Source organism: Pelecanus crispus, chromosome 6 (assembly GCF_030463565.1).
Source record: "Pelecanus crispus isolate bPelCri1 chromosome 6, bPelCri1.pri, whole genome shotgun sequence".
In the NCBI taxonomy this organism is placed as follows: domain Eukaryota; kingdom Metazoa; phylum Chordata; class Aves; order Pelecaniformes; family Pelecanidae; genus Pelecanus; species Pelecanus crispus.
Genome location: NC_134648.1, coordinates 29,875,561 through 29,903,411, shown reverse-complemented (window position 1 = coordinate 29,903,411; position 27,851 = coordinate 29,875,561). Strand labels below are relative to the sequence as shown.

Sequence of the window (27,851 nt, the reverse complement as noted above, 5' to 3'; positions counted from 1 at the left end):
TAGGCAGGTTGGTCTATGCTGCTCTCAATCCCTCCCCCACAGCTGATTCCTGCCAACAACATACACATCTTTCCATTAGATCTTCTCTGTTAAAATGGAAGAAGCAAAAAATAATGCACTTATCTTTTTGGATTTGTCAGTCTTACCCTCAAATGGATCTTATCATCTAATGCTCTGCACAAATAAAATTTCTTTCAACTCCATTTATCTTCCCTGGATGCAATAGGATCATATATGAAATTGTTCTTCAGTCTTTACCAATACAACAAACCTCTTTCTGCCCACCTGTTGTCAGTGCAGAAAATCCTAGCTTTGCTTTCTGAACCACAGTGAATTAAATGAGAACTAACCCTTAATTTTCAGCAACAACTGAAACCTTAACTGAGGATACTTGATTTAATTCCTAAAACAGGACAGCACCAGAAGCTTCTATTGGATGGACTGAGAAACTTTATGCAAAAGTAAAAACATTGTTTGTTCTTCCTGACCATACTTGATCACATAATTTATTGCTGATCTTTCAAATCAGAAGCCTCATTACAGTACACCTAACCCTTTCTTTCTTTAGGCTAGCTCTTGGCATTATCAGCTGGTACTTTCTCTCACAAGCCTGCCATGCAGCTACTACATGAGAAAGAGCTTTAAAGTAACTAGTGGGAAACTTCAAAACATTAACAAAAACTAGGTCTTATGAAGAAATGGATCATCTCAGGTAACAAATCTCTCACTCAGGAAAATAACACACTTGCAGTGAAGCAGCTCATTAATTTACTACCCGTCTCCCAAAGGCTGCAAAACCAGGGTAATACCTCCAAAAAGGCCTTTAGGGGACTGGTCCAAGCCCAGATCTGAAACCTAGGGCTGAGTAAGCAAGAAATTGCTAAACAAAACAATTGTCCTTTCAATTGTGCATGCGTGTGGTTGGAACAGATGAAAGGAGAGAAACAGGAATGCCAAAGGGGGTGTTAGCGTGACAGAAGATAGATAGGTATATATTCAGTGCAGATGCACAAGTGAATTGAACTGTGCAAACAGGAATGTGCCCCCAGCTATTGCTATCTCTTGCAAAAATCACTGACAGCTCTCAATGCTGGAACAATCTAATAAAAATATGGTCACTTCTATGGTAAAAGGAATGACACGCTTCTTCATTTTTGCCCTTAACTCAGACTGCAAACCAAAAGCAGTAACCTGTGAATTCCCCATTAAATGTCATGGTGAGACTGTAACAACAAAATCTACAATATGCTAAAGATCTAATGACAAGAGCAAAGGATTCGTGCACAGCTGCCATTCCACCCTGCTCTCCGTCTGCTGAGCCTCAATAGAACAGCATACAAGATCAAGTGTCAACAATATGTTGATGACAGAGCTACATACACCTCATCTAGGTGAAAAGAGGCTGTCATCCAGCTGCCTACATGTCTGGAAGGAATAAATACTGGAGGAAAGAGTTGGCTTAGATTTAATTCAAGAAAGGTGCTAGGAAGAAGTACTGAAAAAAAAAAAAAATCTTCATGAAATTGCAATCCTCTTCTCAGCCCATGGCCAGTTTAGTGCAACTCTGGTAATACTTCACCTTGGCTCCCCTCCCCCTACCTGACTTGGGCAAGATGACCACACATAAATAATCTCAGATGAAGAACCATCTTTGCCATAATTTTTTCTATCTAGTTAAAACTATGTACCCAACTGCACCAAAGCTAACACTAGCCACTGTGGGGCAAATGGGCTCAAGGCCTTACCTGAACTGCAAGAGCTCAGCACTCCTAATACTGGACCCCATATTAAACAAAAGGTCTTGGCTCTCAGCTTTGCATCCCCTGAAGTAAAAACATCCTGTATAGATGTCATTTGCCTTTTCTTCACACCAGTTTGCTAAAACTGATGCTGTTCCCATGTTTAACCACCACATGAGACATTAACACAATATTTATGAAGGGATCCTCATGAGTTTTAAGTTTTTATGATTTCTTGTAAATTCTGTCTCAGCAGCCTTCATGCAGACATAGGTGAATCAGTCAAGATAGAAATTTAACTAACTCTTACATACCATTACTGGATCTATACTTAAATATGCACATCTATGCAAATCTTCATGCCATCTGCAACACCAAGGTGGCATTGCATTTTCCAATTATGTTGAATACAGCTCTTTCTTCCAGCACCCTACATATGCAGTGCTTACCAACATGGGTTTTGGATATGCTCTGTTTTTTCTAAAGATACCTGCCAGAATCTGACAATACATAGAACATATAAAACTACTTGGCCTCAACCAGACTATTACGCTCTACTTAGTATTAAAAGGAGGGATTTCCCGTATCAGTCAGAAAAGGGTTCTATCCCCATGCCCTCTTCCTCGTATCAACAAGTACACGGAGTCTGTGACTCTGCTTGGACTTTTGGTAGTCTAAGAAACATCCGCCTGGTTCAACTTCTGCCAACAGTGAAAAATTTCTTTGGGCTGTAATTGAATGTATTATTTGCTGTTCTACTCAGAGTTGTCAGAAGCTCCCTCTGTCGACCTGAAGATGTCAAACTCTCTCTCAAAAGGAGACACAAGGGACCACACCAGTAAGCGTGCTTTTTCAATAATACAGCAAGAGGTTGGTACTCTCTTTCTTGCAAACTACTCTTGTTTTCACAAGTATGTTAGTTCATATGAACTCTTCCACTGGAAATAACGTGCTACAGTAAGCCTTCTCCACATATTCTCCTAACCAATCTTCTTTTCACATTATCAGGGGTTCTGACAAAACTGTAAATTGCACCCCAGTGAAGCAAATGTGCGTGGCCATTTGCTTTCAGGCTTAAAGCCCCTTTGCTTATGGCTGCAGGAGCATTCAGAGCTCATTCAGTGAGTCAATGAGGACTGGCAGTGACCTTTGCTGACCACACCGCATACATTCTACTGATACTTCCAAGAAGCTCAGAAGACAACGGCACTCAATAAAGTTTTGTGCATTTTCTCACACCTTCTGTGCACTGTCCTCGTTCAGAGTTAATATGCTGGAAAAAAGCTTGGCTCTGTGCTAAAACTCCATGTGCCTTTCCGCTTCAGGCCCTTCTTCCTGCAGTATTTGTTTACATCTGTTTACAATGGAAGTGTACACATATTCTGTTCCATCCAGGCTAATGACCTACTACTTCAGCAGGATGTTTCCCAAATACCAGTAGTCTTGTCAAGAGTTAATTCTGGATCTCCACAGCCTGAATTTCCTTCCAGAATCAAAGCATAATGCAGTATTTAGAATGGGGCTTGGTTAAGTCACCTCATCCCCACAAATTGCATGATTTGCTCTTCAGCTTCATGTCAATCAAAGTTTTCTATCACCCAACTCACTTTTTATATCCTCAGCTTAAAAGCCCCTTTCCAATTTTTATTTTAATTTGGATTACAGTAATCGTGTTTTTCTGATATTTAGAGTTAGCTTCCTCTGGGTAAAAATGAAAAATATTAAACATTGCAAGAGCATCGGAATTTGTGAATGCCAGAAATAAAACTACCTTCTGGCCTTCTTTCTCACTAATATCCACTGCTAACAGATCCAGGGCAATATGAACCTTACTCTTCTATGTTTCTAAGGAACTTCAGCTCCAACCAAGTTTCTAATTTCATGTTCTTCTAGGTTCTTTAACCTCTGTATACTCTTGGAATCATACGGAATTCAAAAATCACCCTAGACAAGCAGCTTGAAAACAGATGCTCTTTATTTGGAGACCAGCTCCACCTATGCTTTCAAAATAGGCTGCAAAACCTATTCTTCCTCCATATTTGGAGTCCTTTCTCCAAACTTCCCACCTCTGAAACTCAAGTATTTCCAGACAATTCCCACTGCTGTACCACTGCTACCTGTACCATTCCAAGCTAGAGATCTCTAAAAGCAGTTCCTTCCCTATACTCTCCAGCTACAGAAAAATTCCAGAGATGTAAGCTAGGTTTGCAAAAAAAAAACCAAAAAACTAAACCACAAAACAAAAAAAGTGAAGTTTATGCATACCACTCTTGTTGAAGTCAACACTACTAGAGAGCTTTTTAAGCCTCAGTCTGAAAAACAAACTTGTTCCTTAGCAAAGCCAGGTTTCCATCTGAAATGCTAAGCAGATCAGTCTTAAGGGAGTGAACAGAAAGAGCATGAACCTCTAGCTCATGACTCTACCATATTTGATGATAATTCACTAATTTTACTCCATTTCTGAGCACAATTAATAACTGTCAAATCATATCAGCCCTGACCTGAAGAACTCTACCCAATCTCTCTGAAATATTAGGAGCAAGATGTATATAGACAATGCACACTTGTATAACCAAGATGCTCCTTAGTACAATCCAAAAGTGCTGTAGTTCTTGAAGAGAACATTTCTCTCCAACTCTGAAAATTACACCTGCAGCCAGTGCATTTCTAGGTGCAGTTAAATGTACTAGAGTTTCACATAACAAAACTAATTAATTGCACCTTCAAAACCTCTATTTCAACAGCAAGATGGAGGAACATCTCTGAGGAATAGAAACCTGTATTCCACTGACTGCTAGTCTAGGATGTGGAGGGAGGGGTCTTTCCATTTTAACTGGAAGCAGAAATAATCACTGTATTTCACTCCTCGGCAGGTTGCCACGCTTTTGCAGTGACTTACAGGCCACATTGCCAAGCCCTACTCTCCTGGTTCATCGACTGCAAACCAAAAGGCATCAAGGAAGGAAGGAACGATCATGAGACAACTTACAAGAATTTTCATAGAATCTCATGTAGCATTTCTCTCAAATTTCTCTCTTGGGAGTTTTGCAGGTAATGTAAAATTAAAATATCCGCAAAGCATTGCTTCAGAACATGGCTGTGACTTACTTCTAATTAAGAAGTTGAGTAACAATTGCTTTGTATTACAAGCTGTTGGCACAGAAGCAACAATGATGCTTTCCAATTCTCTCTAATGTGCACATTAAATTAGAGATTGAAGAATACAGTTTCACCAGGTTTCCTAAACCACCTTCTACTGCATGCTGGCCAAGCTGCAAACAGGTTTTTACTCAACTGAATACGAATACAGCAGCTACTGTAAAGACAGTGTGCTAAGAATATTATAACGTTTCCTCCTTAAAGCTCTATTTTTATTTTGCATGTCCTGAAAAGTATTACAAACTTATGGAGCAGTCTTGCTGCAAAATTCAAGACAGAAGAAATACCTGTAGTTGCTCTACTAATTTTTAGAACTAGATGAAGGAATAATATTTACAAGATTAACAATTTTATGTTTTCCAAGCTTGGTCCTACAGACTGCACAAAGATGACCAACACCACACCACAATGTTGAAACAATACTCAACATCACCCCACAGGAAGGCTCTTTAAGCAAATTAATTAAAACTGGTCTAGTTATGACCCTGTCACATAGGCAGAAAGCTGAAAATCCAAAGTAGTCAGAAATGAGACATTTTTAACATCTTTAAACATGATGCAGGAAAGGGGAAAACAGCAAATTAATTAGCAAATCCTGCTAGACTGGATAGATTTGAAAACGTGGGGGAAAGGTTTTTGGAAGCTAAAAATACATGTGCAAGAAAGATGAAAAAAGCAACCTTTAGAATACATGCAATCCATCTGGAGGAAAATAATCCAGAGCTACAGCAGATGAGAAAGACAGGAGCACAGTGATATGGAGCAAGTCTGAAAAGCAAGGGTGGGAAAAATTGTACAAAATTTTCAATGCACCATAACAGCAAAAAAAGAAAAAAACCAACAGTTTTTGACTGCATAAGTAAAACCCTATAGTCCAAAAAAAGCAGAAAAAAATACCCTCTGTGGGCTTCTGGTAAGACTATGCTTATCACATTACGTACATTTAAACATATCCCAGAATGAGGGAAAAAAAGAGAAGGGTATTTTGGAGAGAATTCAGAAGAGAAAAAAACCAAAAGCTGGAAGATTGAATTACAAGAAAAGATTAAGGGAATACAAAGCATTACTTCACTAAATGGTGACTAAGAGCAAGGCTACAAGCATTTGAAGAGTATAACACACCATAGGGAAAGAAGATATGTTTGAAATGGAGATGAAGAAATATAAATGGAAGATTTAGACAGAAGCTTACTGATTTATCTGGCTACAAAAAAGGTCTCCAAAAGGAAGGACTAGATAGAAGCCATAGCAACTGGAGTTTACAGCAAATGTAAAGAATGGACGAGAGGAAAGAATTCTACCATAGCTCTTTATGGGAAGAGACACAATTTTAGCTGATAGGACGTCTTGATCTTAACTTATTATGGTACAGTAAAAAGACTGTGGGAAGGGATACTCCCGTATCTGGCAGTAAAAACTATGTATTTCACTAGGATCTTAAAATAACTTAAAAAAGAAACAGTACCAGGGCAAACTAGACTTTTAAAAGGACCTAACAGGATACTGAATCCATGTAATTAGCGATCTTATCGTATCCACACAGCTTTCACCAACCGTAACCTGCTAACCAAATTGAGCTTTTCTCATAAATACTTTTTAATTTCTGCCTCTTACCTTAAGAGGTTCGTAGTAGAATGGTAGCTCAGAACCAGGGCTGAAAAAGCGCTGATTGGTGCACCAAAGAATATCCTCATCATTGATTTTCCCTTGCATTATAACATGGAACAGATGACGATTATAAGCAAGAGTTTTATATCAGCTGATAAAGTAGCTCATGTAATGACACAGCTGAGACAACCCTCTCTGAAACATGAGCGGTCTGGAGAGCAACTACAGAGTTTGAAGGTGAATCAAGCAATTTCTCCCTGGGACAAGTCTCTTCCCAGTGCTGGGCCACTAGATGAATGGTTCAATTCAACCCTTGTGCACTGGGAATGCTCTGCCAAAAGTAATAATAATCAGAGGGGCCTTTTAAAAATGAAAACATTTTTAAAAGAGGGGGTGGGGTGGGAAGAGAGAGATGTAGACAGAGGAAAAAAAAGCTGCTCATGGAATGAATTCCACTATTATCAAGTTATCCCCCAAAGTGAAAAGGTTTTAATAGCTATTTTTCATCTTCTGCAACAAGTCACCTGAATACATGGCCTAAAACTTGAATCCAGCCCAAATTTCAGCTTTAGAAATTATCTAGTTCTGCCTCCTCAACTCTCTTTGTGCATTATCAGCTGGACAAGACTTTTTCCATCCCAAACTATCACTGAATAGCTGTTGTGCTCCGCGGATGAACAAAGCAAGACACACAGGTTCTCTTAACTCTGTTTGCGAGTTTGCAAAAAGATGAAGGTTTTTCCTCATATACTAAATGAGTCAGAGTGGGTCACAGTTCAGTTCTCCCAGAAAGCCAAAGTACAGAAAGATAATTCCATTGCCAAAATAGGCCTACATATATATAGAAAGCTCATTAATAAGTAGCCAACAAAAGCCTGTTTGGCAAAAGTATGGTAAGCCTCATCTTCAGTTGGCGAGTATGATATGAAGCTTGGCTCCTACCCTTCCTGAAACTGCTGGTGGCCTCTCTCCTAGAGGTTAGCTGCTTTTAGGAATGTTAGGAAATGATCCTGAGACCTCAGCTGAAAAAATCCCTCAGGAAAGCCAACTGTAGTACCACAAGCAATAGGCATATTACCTTAAGAAGTACAAAAGACCTACTAGGTACTCTGAGTGATATCTAGACTTAGGATACCACACACGACATGGAATACATTTGTTTGTCATCATATTTGAAACTAGAGTAAAGTTTCACAATTCTATTATACTTATGTTCTCCTGCCATGTTTGCATACTTCTATAATAAATTCCTTCACATGTTTATTATTCAAGTGGACCTGGAGCATGCTACCTCTTTGCTATGATAACACAGCACCACCTACTATGCTAGAGCCAAAATGACACAAAATCACTGATGAAAACACACAGAAACAGAATACACATATACTCACCCTCATAGAGGTTTCTCCACCGTGGGGCTGTTGCAGCCTGAAGACTTGAGCAACCATGTGTTCTGTGGAGGGGTGCAACAGGATACGTCGGGAAGCCAGTCCCACCATTACATATCTGCCCATTGGAGACAGGCTCACAGAAATGGCATTAGGGCCTATAAAGAGAAGAGGAGTTATTTCTCTCACAGGTTGACATCCCTCCCCATGCCTCATCCTCACAGCTTCTTCTTTCCCTTCCAGCATTCCCCTAATGTAGGGCATACTAAGCTCATCCTTATAAGGGGTAGAGAAGAATGAGAACTGCACAAGAACAAATTTTGTAAGACGTTTGCTTGCAGCAAGTGTCCTCCCACTAAGACAATGAAGTTCTTTAAGGAATAAAAACCTACCCCTTAGCAGCTTCCCCATATCAGCACCTTACATGTCCAGACCGTACCACAAGCTTCTCCCCAGCAGTACCATATTTGTGGTTGGTTGGAAGGCCAATAAAGTATTTCCTGTTAATGCAATCACCAATGTTCAGACTATTGCATTTCCCACTGAAGGCTGAGTTCTGAGGTAACAGTTCTGAGGTAACTTCTCACACTCCCACCCACCCTGACTTCTTGCTGCAATGCTTACCAAATCGCTTTGTGTAAAGCATCTCGCCCAAGTTGTGGGGTGCCAGAGAATACACAGCCAGTATTCCTTCATCAGGGAAGCCTCTTTGACTGCTGGGAATGAAGGCTGCCAGCAGCTGCCCATCAGCAGAGATATCACAGCTAGCATCATTGTAAATTTTGCAGTTTTGAACAAGTACGTTCACAGAGGCTGCAAAGAAGAAAGGAACAGCGATTAAAGCACTCAGGTTCAACAGAGAATAAAGCAAGATTCAAACCTAATGTTGGAGACTGGACAGTACATGCAAAAGACATTTAGCTTCCTCCAAAAGTTTATGAAACCTGATTAATGTAATTTATTAATACCCTGATTAATGTAAAACTTGCTCCAAAACGGAGATAAGACACTGCAGTGAGCCCAGGGAATGAAATCTACTCACCTCCTGGAGCCTTCAGCCAAGAAATAGTGGCAATTGCACTTTATCAAACCCCTCCTTTGTTGAGCATAACACAATCCTTTGTAAAGGACAGCACAGTTTAAACAAGTCCCAAATCGTGACTCTCTGACAAACTCCAGCAGTGGTATCACTGGAAACAGTACACCTTAATTCATTTCCCTTTCTCTTGCGGAGCCCCTAGTTCCAGCTCCCCTTATCTCCAATAAACAGGAGATGAGAGAAGAATTCCTCCCTGCAGATGCAGACATTCATTTCTGACAGCTGATTTTTACACCATTCTTGGATAAAGCAAGTGAGAAAGGGCAGAGACTTCTCCAGCCAGTCCTCCATTTAATTACTCCAATATTTGAGACACTCATGCAATCAACGAAGTAACTGTTTAGCAGACAGGGTAGTGAGCAGCAATTCAGAAAAATCTAAGTTTTACTTTAATCTCTGCTGGTGAGCTGCTGGGTGACCTTGTACAAATCTTTTCCCCTCTGTGCCTTGCATATGCAGCCCATAAGCTCTTTGGGCTACTGAATCTTACTATGCACTTGTGCCATTCCTAGTACAATGAGGTTCCAAGGCCTTTTAGCATTGTCATCACCAACAGTTCAATGGTAGCTTGATAAAACAAGGCTGGTGTTATGTTCACTCCCTCAGCCTAACCTAAATGTGCTCCAGTGTTTCACTAAAACTGCTGCAATTATTCCAGGAGGTTTGGAGCTGAAACTGCATACACTATTCTGGGGTTTTCAGATTCTAGTATTTTCAAACTCAAGGGGATAGAAATATGAAAAAATAGAAATAAAGCCCACATTTTCATCTCACATGGTTGAAGCTATAGCATCACGTGGAGCACTATGTCAACTTCTACAGTTCAGGAATTCTCTTCTAAACCTTCAGACCATGCCCAGCCTAGAAGTGGCTTTGATTTGTTCAGCTAAAATTGCAGATGAGTTTATGAAGGCACTTCTTGGGCTAAATTCCTTATTAGTTTAACAAAAGAACAGTGCCAAGAATGCTTTGTGCATACTTCTGAAAGTCTGAACTTCCAAATCAAATTAAGACTGTAACTCAATGCTTTAACAAACTGGTGCTGCTGCCAGAAGAAACAATCTTTGCCCTTTGTTTCCAACACTTCTGCAGAAAGAAAGCTGTATCAGGGAACTGATATGGCTGAGAAATTACTGACTGTTGTCTAGGTCACTTTTTAGCCAGAACAGTTTCCCAACCTTGTATGCCATATGGCCACATAGACACCTGCAGCAGCAGAAAAAGTCATCACAGGGAAGCAGACAGGACTGCTCCTTCTGCCAGCACTGCTGATTTAAAGAACTCACTGAACCCCATCTTCAGTTCTTCTGGTCTCAAAGACATTTTTCCTGGAACTGCTTTCCTACATGGTTGAGTATCAACTTCTACTGTTCCATTTAAGAAACTCCAATGAAAAAGAAGTTGGGGATAAAAAGTGGACTATGTAATTACATTCTGTACCAAACCACCTACACCTGTACTCTAAATTTATTCAAACATTTTTTTCAGTCTCGAAGCTGCTAAAAACAGTAATTTTCAGCCTAGTATAAACAGAAAGGTGCTGAACAGAAAAAAGGTAAATAATGGTAGTCACTGTCAGTGCTGTAATAACAGAATCTAAAATACACACGGCCCTTCAAAGAACAGACGGTCCAAAAGATGACAAAATTCCTCAGTGCTTAGTCTGAAACTAGTTGAACAGAAAGACAACAGAATAAAGATTAAAGACGATACTACCTAATTTAAAAAGGTAGAATTAAAAATTGCCCCCCCCCTTTTTTTTTAAAATCTAGGCTTCACTCAAGTACTCATTATGTCATCACAAGAGAAGATGGGCATCAACACAAGAACTGCAGTATTTGCTGTGAACTAGCTAAAGGATACATGACAACAGGTTGCACTATTCTAATCCCTGTCAAATTGGGAGGATTCCTGCAGAGTTCTTCAGTGACTCATTTCAAAACCAGTCCTATTTATTAGCTTTATCAATGAGCTAGGTGTACAGTGGAGCTGGTTGATGAATTCCGTTCATAAAGTTGGGTAATTTCATTAACAGACCATGATCAGACCACACAGTGAACTAAAGTACACAGAGACAGAAGTGAAATGAAAGAATTCTAGAGTGTGTTAACATTTATAAATTTCTGCTTTACCTAGGAGCTTCTCAGTTGGAAACAAGAGAGAATGAACTTTGGTGATCATAGCAAAGACTGAGCCATCCAGCCAGCATAACAGTGAGAGATGGCAATCCTGTATGGAGTACACTCACAACAGAAATAATCAGTGCTAATACATACAACTTTGTGCTTAGATCACATGCAGTACTGGGCACAGTTTTGGTTAGCCATGTTCAAGAAAGATTAAACCCTAAATGGTAACAAGTCCAGCAAAAGGCTAAGAAGATGACTGGGGAAAATGGAACATGTATTTTATGTTTAAAAAAAAAATTAAGAATAAAAAAATTGCAAGGAAATGGAATTGTATTTACAAAAAATACCAGAAAGTAAGTGCCAGAAAAGCATCAGTTCTCATCACAAATAATGTTGACAGGTAAGTAGGTAAAAGCAGCCGTTAAGTTTGGAAATTAGAAGATTTCTACCAGAACAGCAAGATTCTAGAATAGTCTTTCACCAGAAGTGAAAGGGGCAAAGAATTTAACCAATTTTAAGACAGAGTAAGAGGAACTATAGGATGTGCTTGCCTAAGACAGCAGGGAGCTAGACTCAGTGGCCAAGGGGGCCCTTTCTCACCAATTCCTTTGTACTTGTAATCTTACCAGCAGTGATTATAAAAAAAAAAAGGGGGGGGGGGGGGGCAGAATGGGACCTTATTGGACAGATTAATATTGGGACTCTTCCAGCTAAACCTGAGTTAACTACTTAAAAGAAAGCCAGGCAAGAAGGCCAGCAACAGAGCAAAGTACACATTACACAGGGAGAGCATTTGCCGGAGATAACTATGAAACACACTCCCACCCCCGCAAAACACTTTATTAGAAGAGAAAAATATAGTCCAGTCCCTTTCTTTGGGGTCTAAGAACTGTTTTCTCTCATTCCTACTCTGCTAGATATCTAAGTTTTTGTCCTGCATCTCTGGGCTCAGCATGCAGTTTCCATGAGCTAGCCAGTTTCTCTACAGTGTTAACTACTGTCATTTGATGCTCAATATTGGAAGTAGCGAGATTGTATACTTGCTTCATCAGACCAAAGGTACAGGTGTCATATAGCCCAGGGACCCTTCTGTACTGATGAACTCCTGGTGCTTTTCAAAGAAGTGCAAGAAGTTTTAGAGGGGGAAGATATTGATTTCTCTGGGCACAGGCAATGTTTCTTCCTTTTTCCTATAACTATTGAAAATCATTGCCTATAGAAGCCATGTCTCTTCTCAGTGTTTAAAGTTTGGGGTTTTTTAATCTAATGCAGTCTTGGACATTCATAAGAAAAGAATCCCACAGGTAAGAAATGTTTGTATTTCTTCCGTACCATTTACAGATTCAGGGACATTGCCATGTCTTGTACATATCCTCATTGTTCCATGGCTATTTTTTTTCCTTTCTATGTCTCTCATCCTCTTCCTCACCTAGCATTTACTATATGTCTTTTTAAAACAATGTTGGCTTTGGATCACCAGTCACCAAGAGTCTATTTATCATATAGCACATGTTCACTCATTTTCTATCTACATGGTTTTTCCTTTTTTTTTTCTCCCCCCATCCGCCCCTCCTTCAGCACAGCACAGAGGTTTTTGGTGAGCAGTCCACAATGATGGCCAACATGATGGCATGTCTTGTTGTTTTTAAAGTTTGTTGCATATGGTGAATGCCTCTTAGCAAAACAGATTGTGAGCTCCCCTGCCAGAAGTGAACTATCTTTCCCCCTTGATGTATGCCTGGAACATAAAACATCACAGATGCAAGTTGTGCTGAACAAGAAAGAGTGCCCTTTATTTCAGTGTTTCAAGATCTGATTCATGCTGGCATTATGGTTCTTTGCTCTTCCTTCGTTTACAAAGGATGAGGGACTCGGCACTTACACCTAGAACCAAGGGAGCCTACTGTGCCAGCAGAAAAAGTCTAAATGTGAGAGGTGGAGATGTCAGCAAGGTTTCATTTTAAGTGACAGCATCTAAGAGATTCCCAAGGCATGGGGAGGATGAAGATACCCATGCATTTGACAGAGCCACAGGCTATTTGATTTCTTTGAGCCTGAGGCCTTATCTCTGAAAATGAAGTCAATACGGAAGATTTTAGGGAAAAAAAACTGCTATTTTTGGAAAACCATTTGCAACATGGCTGCCCTTTCATCTCTTACTTTCTTTTGTTGTTAATGCAGCCACCAAGCTGACAGAACAGATCAAAAGAAACATCAGAGAACAAATTAATCAAGCTGTTGAGCCAACTTGGAGTGCTTACACCTACAGCATAATTATGCTTGAAGCTGGCAAAGGCCTGGAACGCCGGCAGCAATAGCACTGTTTGCCAAAGGAAAATAGTGCTGGGTGCACTATCCGCTCCTAGCCACCTTTAAGGATGACACTTTCTTAACAACTGCTCCTATTTATATGCTGTTTAGCATGTTTTGGTTTTTTTTTTCCTTTTCTTCTTTTAAGTTCTTCTGCATCCTACTATGGACCAGTAAGTATTGATCAAATCACCTTCCTCAAGTCTCAGCCAGTGTTAGAACAGGACAAATTCTTGTTACGTGACTAAATGTGGAAGAACTAGACCAGTTCAGCCACAATGGCTAGAAAATGAAATAAGGAGCAGGGAGTAGCATGACAGAACCTATATTCAAAAAACATAAACAAAAGAGACAAAACCTTCAAATATTTTATTTGTGGAAAGGCTATATTCTACACTGTTCACCAATTCAATACTTACCTGTTAGCTGTGGGAAATTTTAAGGATCTGCAACACTTACTAGACATATATTAAATAAATGCCAGAGATTGCATTGTCTCTGCTGCCAAATAAATTCCCCACCCCAAAGCTGATACGACTGACAATTACAGTTTAAGACCAGGTCATGCTCATTTCAGAGTTATTAAAAGCAAAACCGGCAAAAGGAGAGAAGGAATCTGAAGCTATCTTTTTCCATTTTGCAATTAATAAAGACAGGGCAGAGACTAAAATCCCACAAGTCCCTGCAAAGCCATTTCCCCAAGACTGTCTGTCAGGGTCCTCTTTTGTGCGCTTGCTGGATTGAGCATTAGTGAGGTCGCTGCTGCAGAGCAGAGTCCTGAAGCCCAGGGCTCCAAAGGGTGCTGGGGCCCAGCTGCTGAGATCACAGGACTGCGCTAATCACGCTGCTGTCGCTTGCTCATATGCGTCCACTTCAGTGGAAAACATTCTACTTCCAAACTATCTTTTCTTTGTTTAATTGTAACAGGAAGAAGAGCTGCTCAGAGATGGAGGTTGGCCACAGAGTCATTTCTTTGATGGAGAGTGGAGCTGGCAGGCAGTCCCAAACTTCAGCTGCATCATTTCATCTGCCTGAACTCCCAAACCACTTGTGGCTCAAGTCAGTCCCAGGAAGTGCAAATACCCCTCTGTGTAAGAGGACCCTCTCACATGACCACCTCTGATTTATAGGAAACGATGGGAAAATAAAGGAGCTATTAAGGTCACATGCATTACTGGGAAAACAGTTTATTTCCAAGACCATAAAGAGTCAGAAAAAAACTCCTCCAACACACCACTCCACTGTTACACATTTAGCTTCACAATATCTCTACAAAATTGTGCAGCTTGGCAAACTTGCAGCTTGCCTTTGTTCTGTGCCTAGTCAAGCTTGGCAAATACCTGTTGTAGGATCAGCACAGCTGCTACATCTTCATACATCCCTACTAGAGCTTGGCAGAGAGAGATACGGCTAACAACCTACAAATGCCAGAGTTGGGCTCAGCATGTAAAAAGGAAAAACCAGAGTAAAACTGAACATTTCCAAATGGTAATAAAGATGGACAAGCCAAGTACTACAAAGCACAAAGTGGGAAGTCAGAAAGGCTGGGGATGGGCTTGTAGCAGGAACCCTGCCTGCAAGAAAGGCACAATGACAACAGAAACCGTAGCCAAATTTCTAGCTTATTGGAAGCTACTTCAGAATGGAAGTGTCCTGGTAGCGGAGAGGGAGAAGATTGAAATATTGATGTCTTGAGGAGCAGATGGTTCTTATTTTCTACAGGATTCCATAAATTATAAACAAACATCTTATGCCTTTTCTTTTTTTTCTTTTTTAAATCAGCGGCCTGCTCCTTAGCAGCCAGATGAGGCCAAAAAAAACCCCCCGAACTATTAGCAGCTGTAGCACTCTTCAAATACTTTACAAGCTTGCAGAGAAGTCCCAAAGAATTTAAGTCAGCAGCAAGATGCTCCCCACTCTGACTTCACCTTTATTCTGTTCCAGAGTCTGGCTGGACCACGGAAAGTATTGCCGCCACGTGGCAAAACTTCGCCTTGAGCACTGATCCTCAGCCTACAATCTTACACTAGTACTTCAAAGTTTGGTACTTAACAAGACACATCAAAGCACTGACACATGAGTTCAACACAGTATTCTACTTTCAAGATGACACTGCATGCCTTACCAAGAGACAGAATGGTTCTCCAGGACAAAATATAAAGCATCTTCCCCCTTTACAATGTTGAGGGCTACCATCTAGAAGCAGGGCTTTTACTTCCCACCAGGCTATAAACATCACACCACAATATTCTACACAATGTGAAGGAAGGAGATGAGACAGAAACACCAGATACTTTATCTCTAGGAACGACACAGTAGGAAAGATTTTTGTAATGGGATGGGCTACTGGTGGCTTTCCCCCTGCTCCTCTGATTTCCCAGGGACTGGGAGGTAAAGGGCCCTGTACAGGTTGCCCTGAAAAGTTGTGGATGCCTCATTGCTGGAAGTGTTCAAGGTCAGACTGGACAGAACATTGAGCAACCTGACCTATTGAAAGACAACCCTGCCCATGGCAGCGGGGGTGGACTAGATGATCTTTAAAGGTCCCTTCCAACCCAAACCATTCTGTGATTCTATGATTTCAGTTCCCCACATTGCTGCTGCTATGGTGTCACTACATGTGCTCCTTTTGTGGGTTCTTTAACCAACAGGACAGTATCCCACAGAGACCTCTCTTGTCAGATATGTAATTTCTAGAAGTAGAACAGACAGAGCTGGGACTGGGAAAAACTTTTGTAATCCATTTCAGTGGCTACCTGTGAAAGCCGAAGTCTTTCTGAAAACAGAATCCCTGTTCTCCCTAAAAGGAAGTCAGTCCCTTAAAGCAGAACCTGGTCTGTTTTTGCTGAGAAGTCAAGCACTGAATTTCATATATGCACAGAGATGCCCTAAGCTAAAAATCACTGTACAAAGAAACATTCATTAATATCTACCTCCTATCTTCATCCCAGGCTGCCACAAATATTTGTGCAGCTGTACAGCAAGCTATATCAGGATACCGTTCTGGGTTAAAAATAGCCTTTCTAGTCAAGTTAGTTTTAGCCCTGAAAAAGTCATTCCTTGGTCAGCTGACCACAAGCATCAAATACTCTTGTGCCTGCATAAGGAAGTCTCTTCCAGTGCGAGAGTTAGCTTATGCCATAGAACATATGTAAAACTATGGTCTAATTTTCACAAAGGGAAGGAGAGAATAAATAAATAAAATGAGCAATATCACTCATATTCTTGACCTAGAAGCAGCTTTCTTTCCCCTGAGATATGGGATGAATCACTGCTTTTCCAAATGGCTAGAAGCTACTACTTCCCCTGGCTTGCAACACTGTGTTAAGCAACAGACCAGGGTTCCGATTCCCAAAATGCATTGCAGCACTTTAACCCACACTAATGTCAATAACTTGGAGAATTCAGACCCAATTTATTAGCAGGTTCTAATGTAAAGGTATAAAGACAATATCCCTCTAGAAACCTGGTGGTAAAAGAATAAGGAGATTGGATACAGAATTCCTCTAAGACAACTGTATATTCCTATGAGAATGCTCACAAAAAAAGCCCCATTTATGCATGGATTTGCCGATAGCAAGAATACACAAGCTAGACAGAGCAGGAACAGCTCTGCATGCTTTTAGTCAGCTTTCTCAAAAGGCTAAGCATTTTACAGTTCCCAGTGCAACAAGACAATCAAGTAATCCAAGGCCTGCAACATATAGCTACCTTTGGAAGATCCTAGAGCTTATGGTAGCTCTGGTTGGTATAGACTTAAAAGAAAGTACTGGTGTCCTTTCCAGCTTACCATTGCTGATTTCAGGCAGATCAAATTTAGTGAAGTCCCACCACTGGAGCCGGTAGGTGGTGTTGGCAATGTTGCTGGCCACAGCTGACTGTCCATCCCCAATGACAGCACCTACAGAAAAAGGGGAAATAATTAGCAATTTAACCTCCAGAAGATTATCCAGAAAAGAGCTGGGGAGACAAAACCATATAAAACCTTTCAAAATCCTATGCACAAAACGCTAGGTTCTTAAAGAAACCTTATTTACAGAAATGGTAACACCTCCTAAATAAGCCACAAAACACAGGAAATTAATAGGAAAGAACCTCCCTGCAACACATTTCTGAAAGAAAAGAAAGCCGGTGAGAGATAAGACTTGCGCAGACACACAAGGCAGAAATCCTAATCAATTCATTTGGTGCAAATGCATTCTACTTATTGGTGCTAGTGAAGCTGTATTTTCACTGACCCAAAATTTTCTAATACAGCTATGAATGCAGACCAGAATACGTACTAAGGAAAAGTGTTACCCTGGCAAATCACACACATTTGTGGACATAATTCCTCTTACTACTGTAAACTCCACTCAGAGGATACAGGTCACCTACAATATTTGCCACAGAGTAGTGACTGTAACAAGGTATTAGCAAGGAGGACCTATGAGCCGGCCCTTTGCTGCTCTGGGTGGCCCAACCTACAGCAAGGCAGGGGCTGCCTTGACTCCAGGCAAATGACATGACACTTGCTAACCACCGAAGGATTTGGGCAACAGCCCAAAGCAGAAGGCTAAGCAGAATACTTCAGATATTAGCACAAATAGTATAATTTTCCAGGCAGAAAGGAACTGCCACTGGTAACTCAAGTCGGCATACATTTGAGAAAGCTCAGAGGCCTTAAATGCAATCCCTAGGGAGACAAGTGGAGAGAAGAAACAGTTCTCCCATAATAGTATGAGAGTCAAAAAATCTCATACTATTTGCAGTCTCTAAGGCCTTCATATACATTCAGCTCTTGTACTACACACACATGCTACACCCAGAGAAACTCAAGGTAATAGAATTTGTTAAGGGAGAGCAAGACAATATCATCCCTGAGCACAAATGAGGAAAAGCACAGCCTCCAGAGTCGAGGCAGTCTGGATTTCAGCATTTCCACACTGTCTCCAATGGGAAGCACACAGAAAAGTCAGTGGCTTCACTCTCCTGTAAGGGTTGGCTCAGGACTCTGCAGCCACAGCAGCAACAGTGGAAGAGACATCACTTTGACAACTCTGTGTCCAGTATACAACAGGCCAGCTGCCTGTGCAGAGAGCTAAAAGCTTGCTAACTGCTAGTAAATGAAGGTGGTGTGGAGGAAGATGAGGAGGCTAGGGTGGCTGGATTTTTACTTTTCTTATCAAATCCCAGCAGAACAGTCAGGCTTGTAAAAATAATATGTCCTGAAAACACACACACACACACACTAACAGGGTTTATGTTTTCTCTGCAAAGTAAAGAACAAGGGGGGACAGGGCAAAGTAGAGAAGCAAATTCTAGACCGGTGCCAAGAAGGCTGCTGCTAGTCCTCTTTTCATCGATAAACTGTCTCAAGTCCTGATTTTTGGTTCTGGAGAAAGCTCAGAAATATGCCAAGAGCAAGACTTCCGAGCAGCCAGCTTTACGCTGTGTACTCGACCGTGCCAGGCCTCCAGCAATTGACAAACCTCCACTGTGCATCTGCTCAGTCTCTGTATCTGCCTCTGTCAGACATGCACATATCACTTGGAGAGCACAATTAAGAACACTTCCATTGCTCTTGCATATGCCCAAGGCCTTGTTCTCCATATCCCCCAAAACAAAGGGCTCCTGTGAACAAAAGATATGCACTGGAGAAAGCAGATTCAACGCATTAATGAAATTACATTTTGCAACCAGAAGTGGAAGAAAGACAATTAAATTTTATGTTGCTTCATCTTTAAAAGTCTCCTCATTGCAAGCCTGGGTTTGGTACACAAGGGCAGCTCTTCTGCTGTCTTGCCTCCAGCCACCAGGTGGAGAACAGAAAACTAGTTTCCCTACAAATTTCCAGCAGTGGGACGTGCTGCAGGGAAACAGTAACTAACATCACCAACTAGGTAGCAACTGCCTTACAGGCCTGAGTCAGACAAGGAAACACTCTGCAAAGACAGGCAACAGAAGTTGGGCACGTAATTCCAGAATACTGATCTTATTACAGATGAACATTACAAAGTCATCACCCATTTTGCAATGAGAACAACCTTTGAAGGCACAGCAAGTAATATATAAACTGGAGAATAACATACCCTAGGAGAGTAATCATGTGTTCCCTCTGCATCACAAAAGCCTAGCAACATCACTAACTGCTCCACAAACAGCAAGTTCATCTGGCTCATACAACTGTTGCACCTACTGCTACAAGTACCATAAAAAAGCTGTTGGCAAATGTTTTTGAATTTTTTTTTTTTCTTTAGAGATTCTGGTCTTCTCATTTCTTTCCCTGGAACCTTCACATTGGTTACGGTGTTCATTTAAACTTCACATCCACTTCACCTCCAAAGGCAGTCACATCCTACACAGAAAAACTAACAACAGAAAAAAGCAGTACCTCCCCATCTACAGGACAGCCCTGCACAAATTTCAGAGGCAGCAAAAGCCATCAACTACAGATACCTTTAACAAAAAGATTAGGACCCAGGGAAGAAGGTTCATAGAGTGAAAGGTGCATGTTCAGAAGGATTTGGTCCATTTCTCAAAGGCTCCAAACCAGTGTGCCTAACACTAATGGCAATCCATGATCTACATGCTTTTATTAAGTAATTACCTCTACTTATACTAATTATGTAATTGAGAAGTGTAATTATTAAATTATATCTAGCTACATATAACGAAGTGGTATAACATTCATATCACAAGTCCTGCCAGAAGCCTCCCACATACGCTGTCCTACAGTAAAGGTGATTAAAAGCATGCAAACATTTCAGATGTTCAATTTGGGGAGGAAAATACTCCCCAGTATGCAACTATGCTATCCTAACCCTTGTGTTTGCTTTTCCATTGGTTGACAGGGAAGATTTGAGACCATTGATGGAAAACTTCAGAAAGTTAGTCCTCAGAACAGAGCTTTTGTTCACCGTACAGCGTGAGAACTCATTCTCAGCTGGATTTGCCCGGTCAGGGTTTCAGCCTGGGTGAGAGCAGAAGAAGGTGCTGTTGCCTCTTAAGTCCTAGCGTAACCTGGAGGCAAACAACACGCTTCAGCTTCTTAAATGTGGGCAGCAGCAGATCAGCTCTTACAAGCAGCAGTTCTCACCAAGCACTTGACAGTCTGTCCTGATTCCTGGGTCTTCCACTGTTTGATGGGATCACAAGTGACTGCAGTGAGTACCCGAGGGTCTCAGGCTTGTCATCCCCATGAACAGAACGACCTTTTACTGCAGAGATGATGTAAATTTCAAAATGCTGAAATCCAAAGCGAAGGCCAATTGAAATGCAGTGAATGTAGGTTTGATTGGCAGCTTTCCTGCGTCTGTCTATCACTGCGTAATAAACACTGGGTGATGGCAGAAATGAAGACAAATGCTTTCAGCAGCCCCCCTTCTCCCACCACCCCGATCTCCATCCACCCCCACTCAGCACATGACAAGAGAGTTTAAAGAGTGGGGGGGGAAGTCTTAACAAAGACTTAAAAAAAAAAAAAATCCTCAAATCTTTTCTTGTAGGCCACCTACACGTGACAGATATTTATCCGTCAGTCTCAATCCCCTCAGAGGGTCCAACTCATCTTGGCATGTGGAGAAATGAACCTTTGCCAGTCAGCTATTGCTCATTTATGAATCAAGCCATGAAAGCCAATGTCTCAGTTTAGACTGAAAGGGAAAAAAGTGGTGCAAAACCACTTTCCATGGCACTCCAGCACTCCTTCAGTGAAGAGCAGGATAATTCCAGACTACTACTATCAGACTCTCAGAGGAAGAGCTAATACTCTAGAGCTACACAGGCTTTGGGGTACAAGTTTCAAGAACATGGAACATCTACATATGGGAATTTCTTTCCCATGTTTTTAACAGAAACCAGAGCTCAATTTTTTTTCTAGACTAGATCCTTTATTCTTAAGATTTTAGTGTCTGGCAGGTCCCCTCATAGTAAGAGAAAAAAGTATTAAGATGCTTACAGATAAGCTTGAGGAAGCTGGAGAAGTCCCTGAGCTAATTTGTGACTCAATTTGAGACAGTGATTAGGCCCTGGTATAAAAATTCCCCCTAGATTAGTACTTGCATCTTTAAGCATGAGTATCTTTGAAAAGTAATTACCTCTTTATGAGCCCCTTTGTAACTGTAGGTAATGATACTGAGGTTATACTACACTTGTGGAAAGGATCTATCACAGCTGACGAGTTTTACATTTACTAGTTCTAGATTTACTATAATCTAGGCTCCAGGAAGCCCAAAACACAGGACAAATTTATTTGACAAACCAAAGATAAAGCTCTTTGCTGTAAGAATACACCAGATTCGCTCAACCAGTTCTGAAGCAATTTGAATTCAGCTGAAAAGGGACTACTGATCTCTGAAGCCTAGTGGAGATGTAACAGGTTCTTGCACATCTCCGACCCTGAAGTATTTTATGGGGGAGCCTGGTTTCGGGGACTACCTTTGATCACAGTAAATACATTAAATCCTGAATATGAATTTGACACATCCCAGCAAATCTCTGTTCCAGGCTACCACAAAGACACTGCCTTTCAAGTGGCTGAGCTAACTATCTAAAACTGTGCTAATGCTGTAGGAACAGTATGCATAGCAACCTGGTATTTTCAAGGATTCATTTTGCTTGTTTTTCAATGTACCAGCAAGCTGTAAATAGGAAGTGGGCAAAACAATTTTCATGAATGGATGCACAGAACGTTACTAAGGGTAGTTTTGGCATATGCTAAGCACTGAAGGGATCTTAGATTCGATGTTAACTGAGAAAGCCCCAAAGAGGTCTATGCTCTCTTGAAGGCTGAACCCTTCAAAAGGCTGTTATTTTTCCTTTACCCAAGATGTACAAAGTAAGAAGAAATGCAGTTTCCCATTCATGCTCATTCCTATTGCAAAATTTCCTTTTAAAAGGGGCAATGCTTAGCATGCCACGTTCCACAGTCCTATCAGATATGGGAACTTGAGCAGGCCTCAGCTGCAGGTAATGAAGATGACAATCCTAATAGGAGCTCAGTCAAGTGCCCAAGGGCTTCACTCACATTGTGAGCAATGCAAGCATCATATAGGAAAGGGAATTTTCCAGCCACAAGTTTCGGGCTTCAAAAGGAAGCCGGTTTATTTGCAAGAAACACAAACAATAAATGAACAGATGCCCTGCCCAAAGCCTCCATCCCCAATACAGTCATGATGGCTCCTCGACATCTTAGCTTCCTGATGTCAGAGATCTTCTTTTGTCTGATCATATAACAATTAATACAGAAATGCATCTGGGAAGCACTTGTCTGTGATGGTAGGGTTCAGTTTTCCCTCAGGGAAACTACAGGAGATTAAGGTCTTTTTCAAATGCATTCCCCTCTTGTCTGAATTGTTTGCACTTCACCAAGCAAGCTGATAATTTTTCTCCTTAACAAAGAGGATTCCCGCTTCTCTGTTGTTCACACCATAAAGATGCCCCTGCTCATGTCACCCTGCTACACATGGAGGTTGGAAAAATCAGGTATCAAACAGCATGGTGAGTCGGAGAACCAGCAAGAGTTGGGCCAGCAATATTCACACAGAACCACTCAAAGAAAACCCTGCACTCTCCTTGGTAACAAATAAGGTATCTTATCATAGCCTTTGCATATACACATTGGAGCAAGCAAATGTCACTGTGAAGTCCTCATCATACTCAGGGTGACCAATAAGGAACAAGCAGTTTAATTTCCTTGCTGTAGCTACCTCAACCCTCTCAGCTACTGTTAGTGACAGATCATGGTCTAAGTCTCCAACTTGCCAAGAACTTTCTGCAACCATCCAATATCAGATATGCACTGCTGAACAGAAAAAAGCCCCAACAAATAAATTGGAAGGAAGTCCTTCTTTCTACCTCCTAAATCACTACTAATCATCACCTCAAGTACAGCCTTGCCACAATGACAGTCTGACATGATTTTAAACAATTTTTGCACATTATTTTTCATCTGTAAGATTCATAATGCCATCAAAAAAAAAAATGTAAAGAGAAATACCATCTGAACCATGGGCATACCAGAATGTCTTATGCGTACCTCACCTTAGTGATGAGTTGAGAGCAACATAACTGCTCAACAACTGCTGGAAAGGAGAAGGGATGAATGAGACAAGTGAAAGCCTGACTTTGGCAACTGAACACAACATAATAGTTGTATCTTGCTAGTGAGACATAATTATTTAGCTTATGCTTCAGAGGATACTTCATTTGCATAGTTTAAAAGTTCATTCTTGCAGAGTAGTAAGTACAATTCACCAGAGAAACGAAGCTTCAAATCCTGCTTGCAAAAGAAGCAGAGCTGCAAGTCTTAGTGGTTTGTACAACTCAAATGACACTAAGTGCGATTTTCTTCTTTATAAGAAAACTTTTTAGGAACAAGGACTGTTTAGGTTCAGCTGTTTGTTTTCTCATTGGTCATTTATGATACGTTTAGCTGCAGTGGATGGGAAGTTCTGTGGGAGGGCTCCGCTATGTTGGTTCCTTTACACTATGTAATGGCATGCATGTGTGCACATTTTAAACAGCAAAACCCCACTTGTTTAGGGACCACCATGAGAGTCCTGGAATTCTGATACTGGGTATAGTACTGGAATGGTATGTAAAGAGATGGAGGTGCTCCATGAAGCACACGGGTGGAAATAAATGTTACCAGGCTCAACAGTCAAGAGAAATCTTCCTGCAAATAGAGATGCTGTATCATTAAAAGAGCTTGACAGGAAAAGGTTATGGAAACAGAAAGAAACATCTGTTACCGTTGGCTGAAACAGCTCAGAAGTTGTTTGAGAAGTGGGTGGGCAAACAAGCTTTCTCTTTTCTCATTTGGGCCCCTTGCTGGGAAGGGGAGTCAAGGCTGGAGTCTTCCAATCAGCTAACTGGTGGAGCAGTTAAAGGAAGTTTCTGCAGACATTGTTGCTTGTTTTGAGACCATTTCTTTATTTCCATGTGACAGCAGCATGTGTTAAAACCATGCCTCATACTACCATATGATTCAAGCAGTAAAACATGTTTCCTACAGTATAGCCTTTTAGGGAAAATATTCAAGCACTAAAAATACATTCCAATCTGCATTTTATTTAACTAATGTTTTGTTTCGACCTTTTCTGCATATTTTCAGCCTTTTAGATGATTTTGCCTGTATGCATAAAGAAGCCTTAACAAAAAGCAACGAGTAAAGGGTTGGAGAAAGGGGTTTACGCTTTCTTCCTAATTTCTATTATTTCATACACCACAAAATCCTCTGATACAGAATCAGCTGTAAGAGCCACCAGATACTGCCCTGGCACGGGAGTCAAACGTATTTATTGGAAAATATTGGGGACATAAAGACAACTTTATCTTGTCAGTGTGAGGAGAAACAAGGTTAGTCATTTCTCCATCTGGAGGTCCATATCAATCTACTTAAAAAAAAATCAGTAAGATAATATATTTTAAATCAGCTCCCAAGCAACTGACACTACAAGAGAAAAGTGTTTTTCAGAATTAAACTGGGAGGGCAGGGAGCGAATGAGGCCAGGACACACTGCTAGATGAAAAGGCAGAAGAGAGCTGAACTTCGCAGACTCTGAAGAAATACGTATTTTCTTCCTTCACCTCTGTTTGAACCCACGCACGAGGGCATGTTCACAGCCCTCCTCCCTTCTAAACTTCCAGAAACAGTAGGTGACTCTCCAAATCAAAATTCCACATCTCTCCTGCCAGAGTTTAAATTTCACAAAATCCCTGTGAAGGTGAACTAGGAAGGTCTCAACAGCTATTCTGTGCTGTGTGTCACTCGGGCTCCTCCCTCTGCCAACTCTGCCCCTTGCAATGCCTCCGCTCTCTCCCGTCACCAAGTCCCTTGCATCATTTCCAAGCCCTTCATTAAATGCTGTTGGAAGTCTGCTTTTTAACCTTCACGTCTGTGTTTATTCTCTGCACAAAAACAGAGCGAAATCTGTGCCTGGCAGGCATTTGCTTTTGTAAAACTCCTTCTTCTTTCCCTTTCTGACTTTTCAGAGCATGAAATGTGCCTGCTAATCCTAATTGCCTCAGATGAAGAGTCTTGCAGAGACTAAACAAAGGGGGCAGCCTTCCACCAAGGAGCTGTGAGCAGGCACCAGACTCTAAGCTCTCAAGTCTCCAGAGCTCCCATCTCACTTTGCCACATTTCTGAAGAACACAAGGACAAACTTCCCCAAGTAGCTATACCGGGAACACAGACTTGCCTTCCCAGACTTCCCCTCTCCTGCTTAAATGGCCCTCCCAGCACAAGAGCCCATCTGAGCTCATTGCGCGATGTGACTCAGGCTGGGCAGAGACCTCAAATATTGCTGCTGTATGTCAAAGCAAAAAAGCTAAACATCTGACTTTTAAGGGTCATTTGCCTGTCTGCATCCTGGCGCCTAGCTCTCTTACCAAAGACAAAGTTTGCAAGGTCCCACCAGCACGTCCACAGCCAGTCTTTCCATTAGCAATGCCTTGGCCAGTAACACAGGCACTGAGAAACTGACTCTTTATGGTATTAAGACACTTTTGCCTCCAACAATCATTAAATTTAACTTTCAGGTCTAGCATAGTTTGTCTGGATTCAGAGGAATATTTCCACTGTAGCAACAAGAAACTCCTTCACAGGGTTGCTGTCGTTGCCTAACCAGAACGTCCTTACCACCCAAGGCTAATGCTTGTGTCCTCCACAGCTGTCACACCGCCCACACTGTCTAGTAGGTCTACTGCAGTTCACTTGTCAAATGTAGATGCTAACGCAGTATCAGACTAATCCAGCCTTGCCAAAACTGCTGTATATAGTTTTAGATAATTCAGAGCTCCTGCATTTTCTTGAGCTTTTCTTGTAGGGACTGTTTGCCAAGACACTTGCCAACTTTAGCCCATATTCCACACAGGTTATACTTTATAATCAACTCCATAGCTCATAAATTAGTGTGGCCATAGTTTCAGTTCACATCAAATAACTCCTCTGCTGATCAGAGGCTCAAATAGTGTTGTAACAGCACTCCTATTTAACCAATACAGCTACGCCACCAGATAGATGCAGAAGAGATGCAAAAATAACGAGTGGAACTGCTTGTACACAGAAGAGCCTTTTTCATTGTGAGTGTGCATTTTAACTACATGAAATCCTATTAATCCAAACAAATCAGTGAGCCAAATGCCTGCTACCGCCTCTGCAGCCCTTACTGCAAGAATGTGTGCTTAGCACAACTTTAAATGTGCGTGTCTTATGCCAAAACACTCATCTGCAGTGGAAAAAAACCTCAGCAGTATCTTCATGGAGCACATGCATGCCTTATCAACCACCACATTGCAATAATACAAACTTTCATTAATCCAAGAAGCAGTACGTTCCCTAGAAGGGTTTGAATTCCTGAGATTTAACTGTGTATCACTACAATGCCAAGCTTCCACACTGGAGCCACTTTTCATTGTGGAAATAGCGGTACGCAGTATTAATAAAAGCTCCAAGCACAGAAAGACATTCAAAGCCTTGTACTTGCCAGTGAATGGAAGACTTGCAAAAATTCTTACTATCCTTAAACATAGTTCAGGACTGCTATATTGCAGCACGAGCCTTGTGCATCCAAACTTGCAATGAAAATGCTGTGTCAGCTTAGTGACATGGACTGAGCTACCACAATACAGCGCACTAAGCTAAACACGCTCAATGGTTGATTACATTTCACAGTCATAATATCCTGTGAGCAGGATAGGTCTGTTGAGGAAATGCTTGCCTGTTCTGAATCTGTACTCATCTAGGGAGGTTAAGATGAAGTCACATGCTCCCAGAGAAAAATGCACCTCCATTAATAAGAACACAGGTCCTGACAATTTAAATAAACTCCATATAATAAACTAACAAAGTGTCTTAGGGCAAATGAAGAGCTGACAGGTGGCATTTATGAAATGTATTTCAAGGGTGCAGTGTACTCATTAACAGCTTCTTCTCAGACCGGGGGGTCCTGCACAGTCACTGTGCCTGCAAAGAAAACAGGCACTAACCTTGCATAGGGAATGCAAAGCTGGAAAGACATTGCTAAAGGGAACAATTTATGAGGTATCCCCAATCTGATGAGCAAAAGAGAAGGCAGGTCAGGAATTGGGAAGTAAGCAGCCAGGCTTGCTGTTTTCTGGGTAAAGCAGTGAACAGGGAGACAACAAAAAAAAAAAGCAGAAAACAAGCAAGCTGGGAAAACATAAAATCTAACAATAGTTTAACTAATGGGAAGGCAGTTTAAATTTAAAGCATGGTGAGATGGAAAGGAGGAAGCCCAGGCTGGAAGAACACAATGGGGAGACCACATTGTTCCAACTGCAAAAGAACAGAGTGAAAGAAACTTACAGCAAAGAAAGTACTTGGTTCTTGCAATGTTTTGAATACTTTCTGATGAAGGAAGTTTTGAGGGTGGTTTGGCATGATCTAGGTGACAGCAATGGAAACAGACTC

The 27,851-nt window shown here is 41.2% G+C and overlaps 1 protein-coding gene across 4 annotated transcripts in view; it reads right to left on the bottom strand.

Moving 5' to 3' along the window:
- The window catches only part of AMBRA1 (autophagy and beclin 1 regulator 1), a 137,260-nt gene that overhangs the window by 35,250 nt on the left and 74,159 nt on the right, over window positions 1–27,851 (bottom strand). For all 4 annotated transcript variants that reach the window (XM_075712465.1, XM_075712464.1, XM_075712466.1 and 1 more), the window contains 3 exons: window positions 17,223–17,333; window positions 8,519–8,707; window positions 7,898–8,052 (listed from right to left, as the gene is read on the bottom strand). In XM_075712465.1, the coding sequence (XP_075568580.1) occupies window positions 7,898–8,052; window positions 8,519–8,707; window positions 17,223–17,333 (455 nt within the window). The remainder of the gene's footprint in view (window positions 1–7,897; window positions 8,053–8,518; window positions 8,708–17,222; window positions 17,334–27,851) is intronic.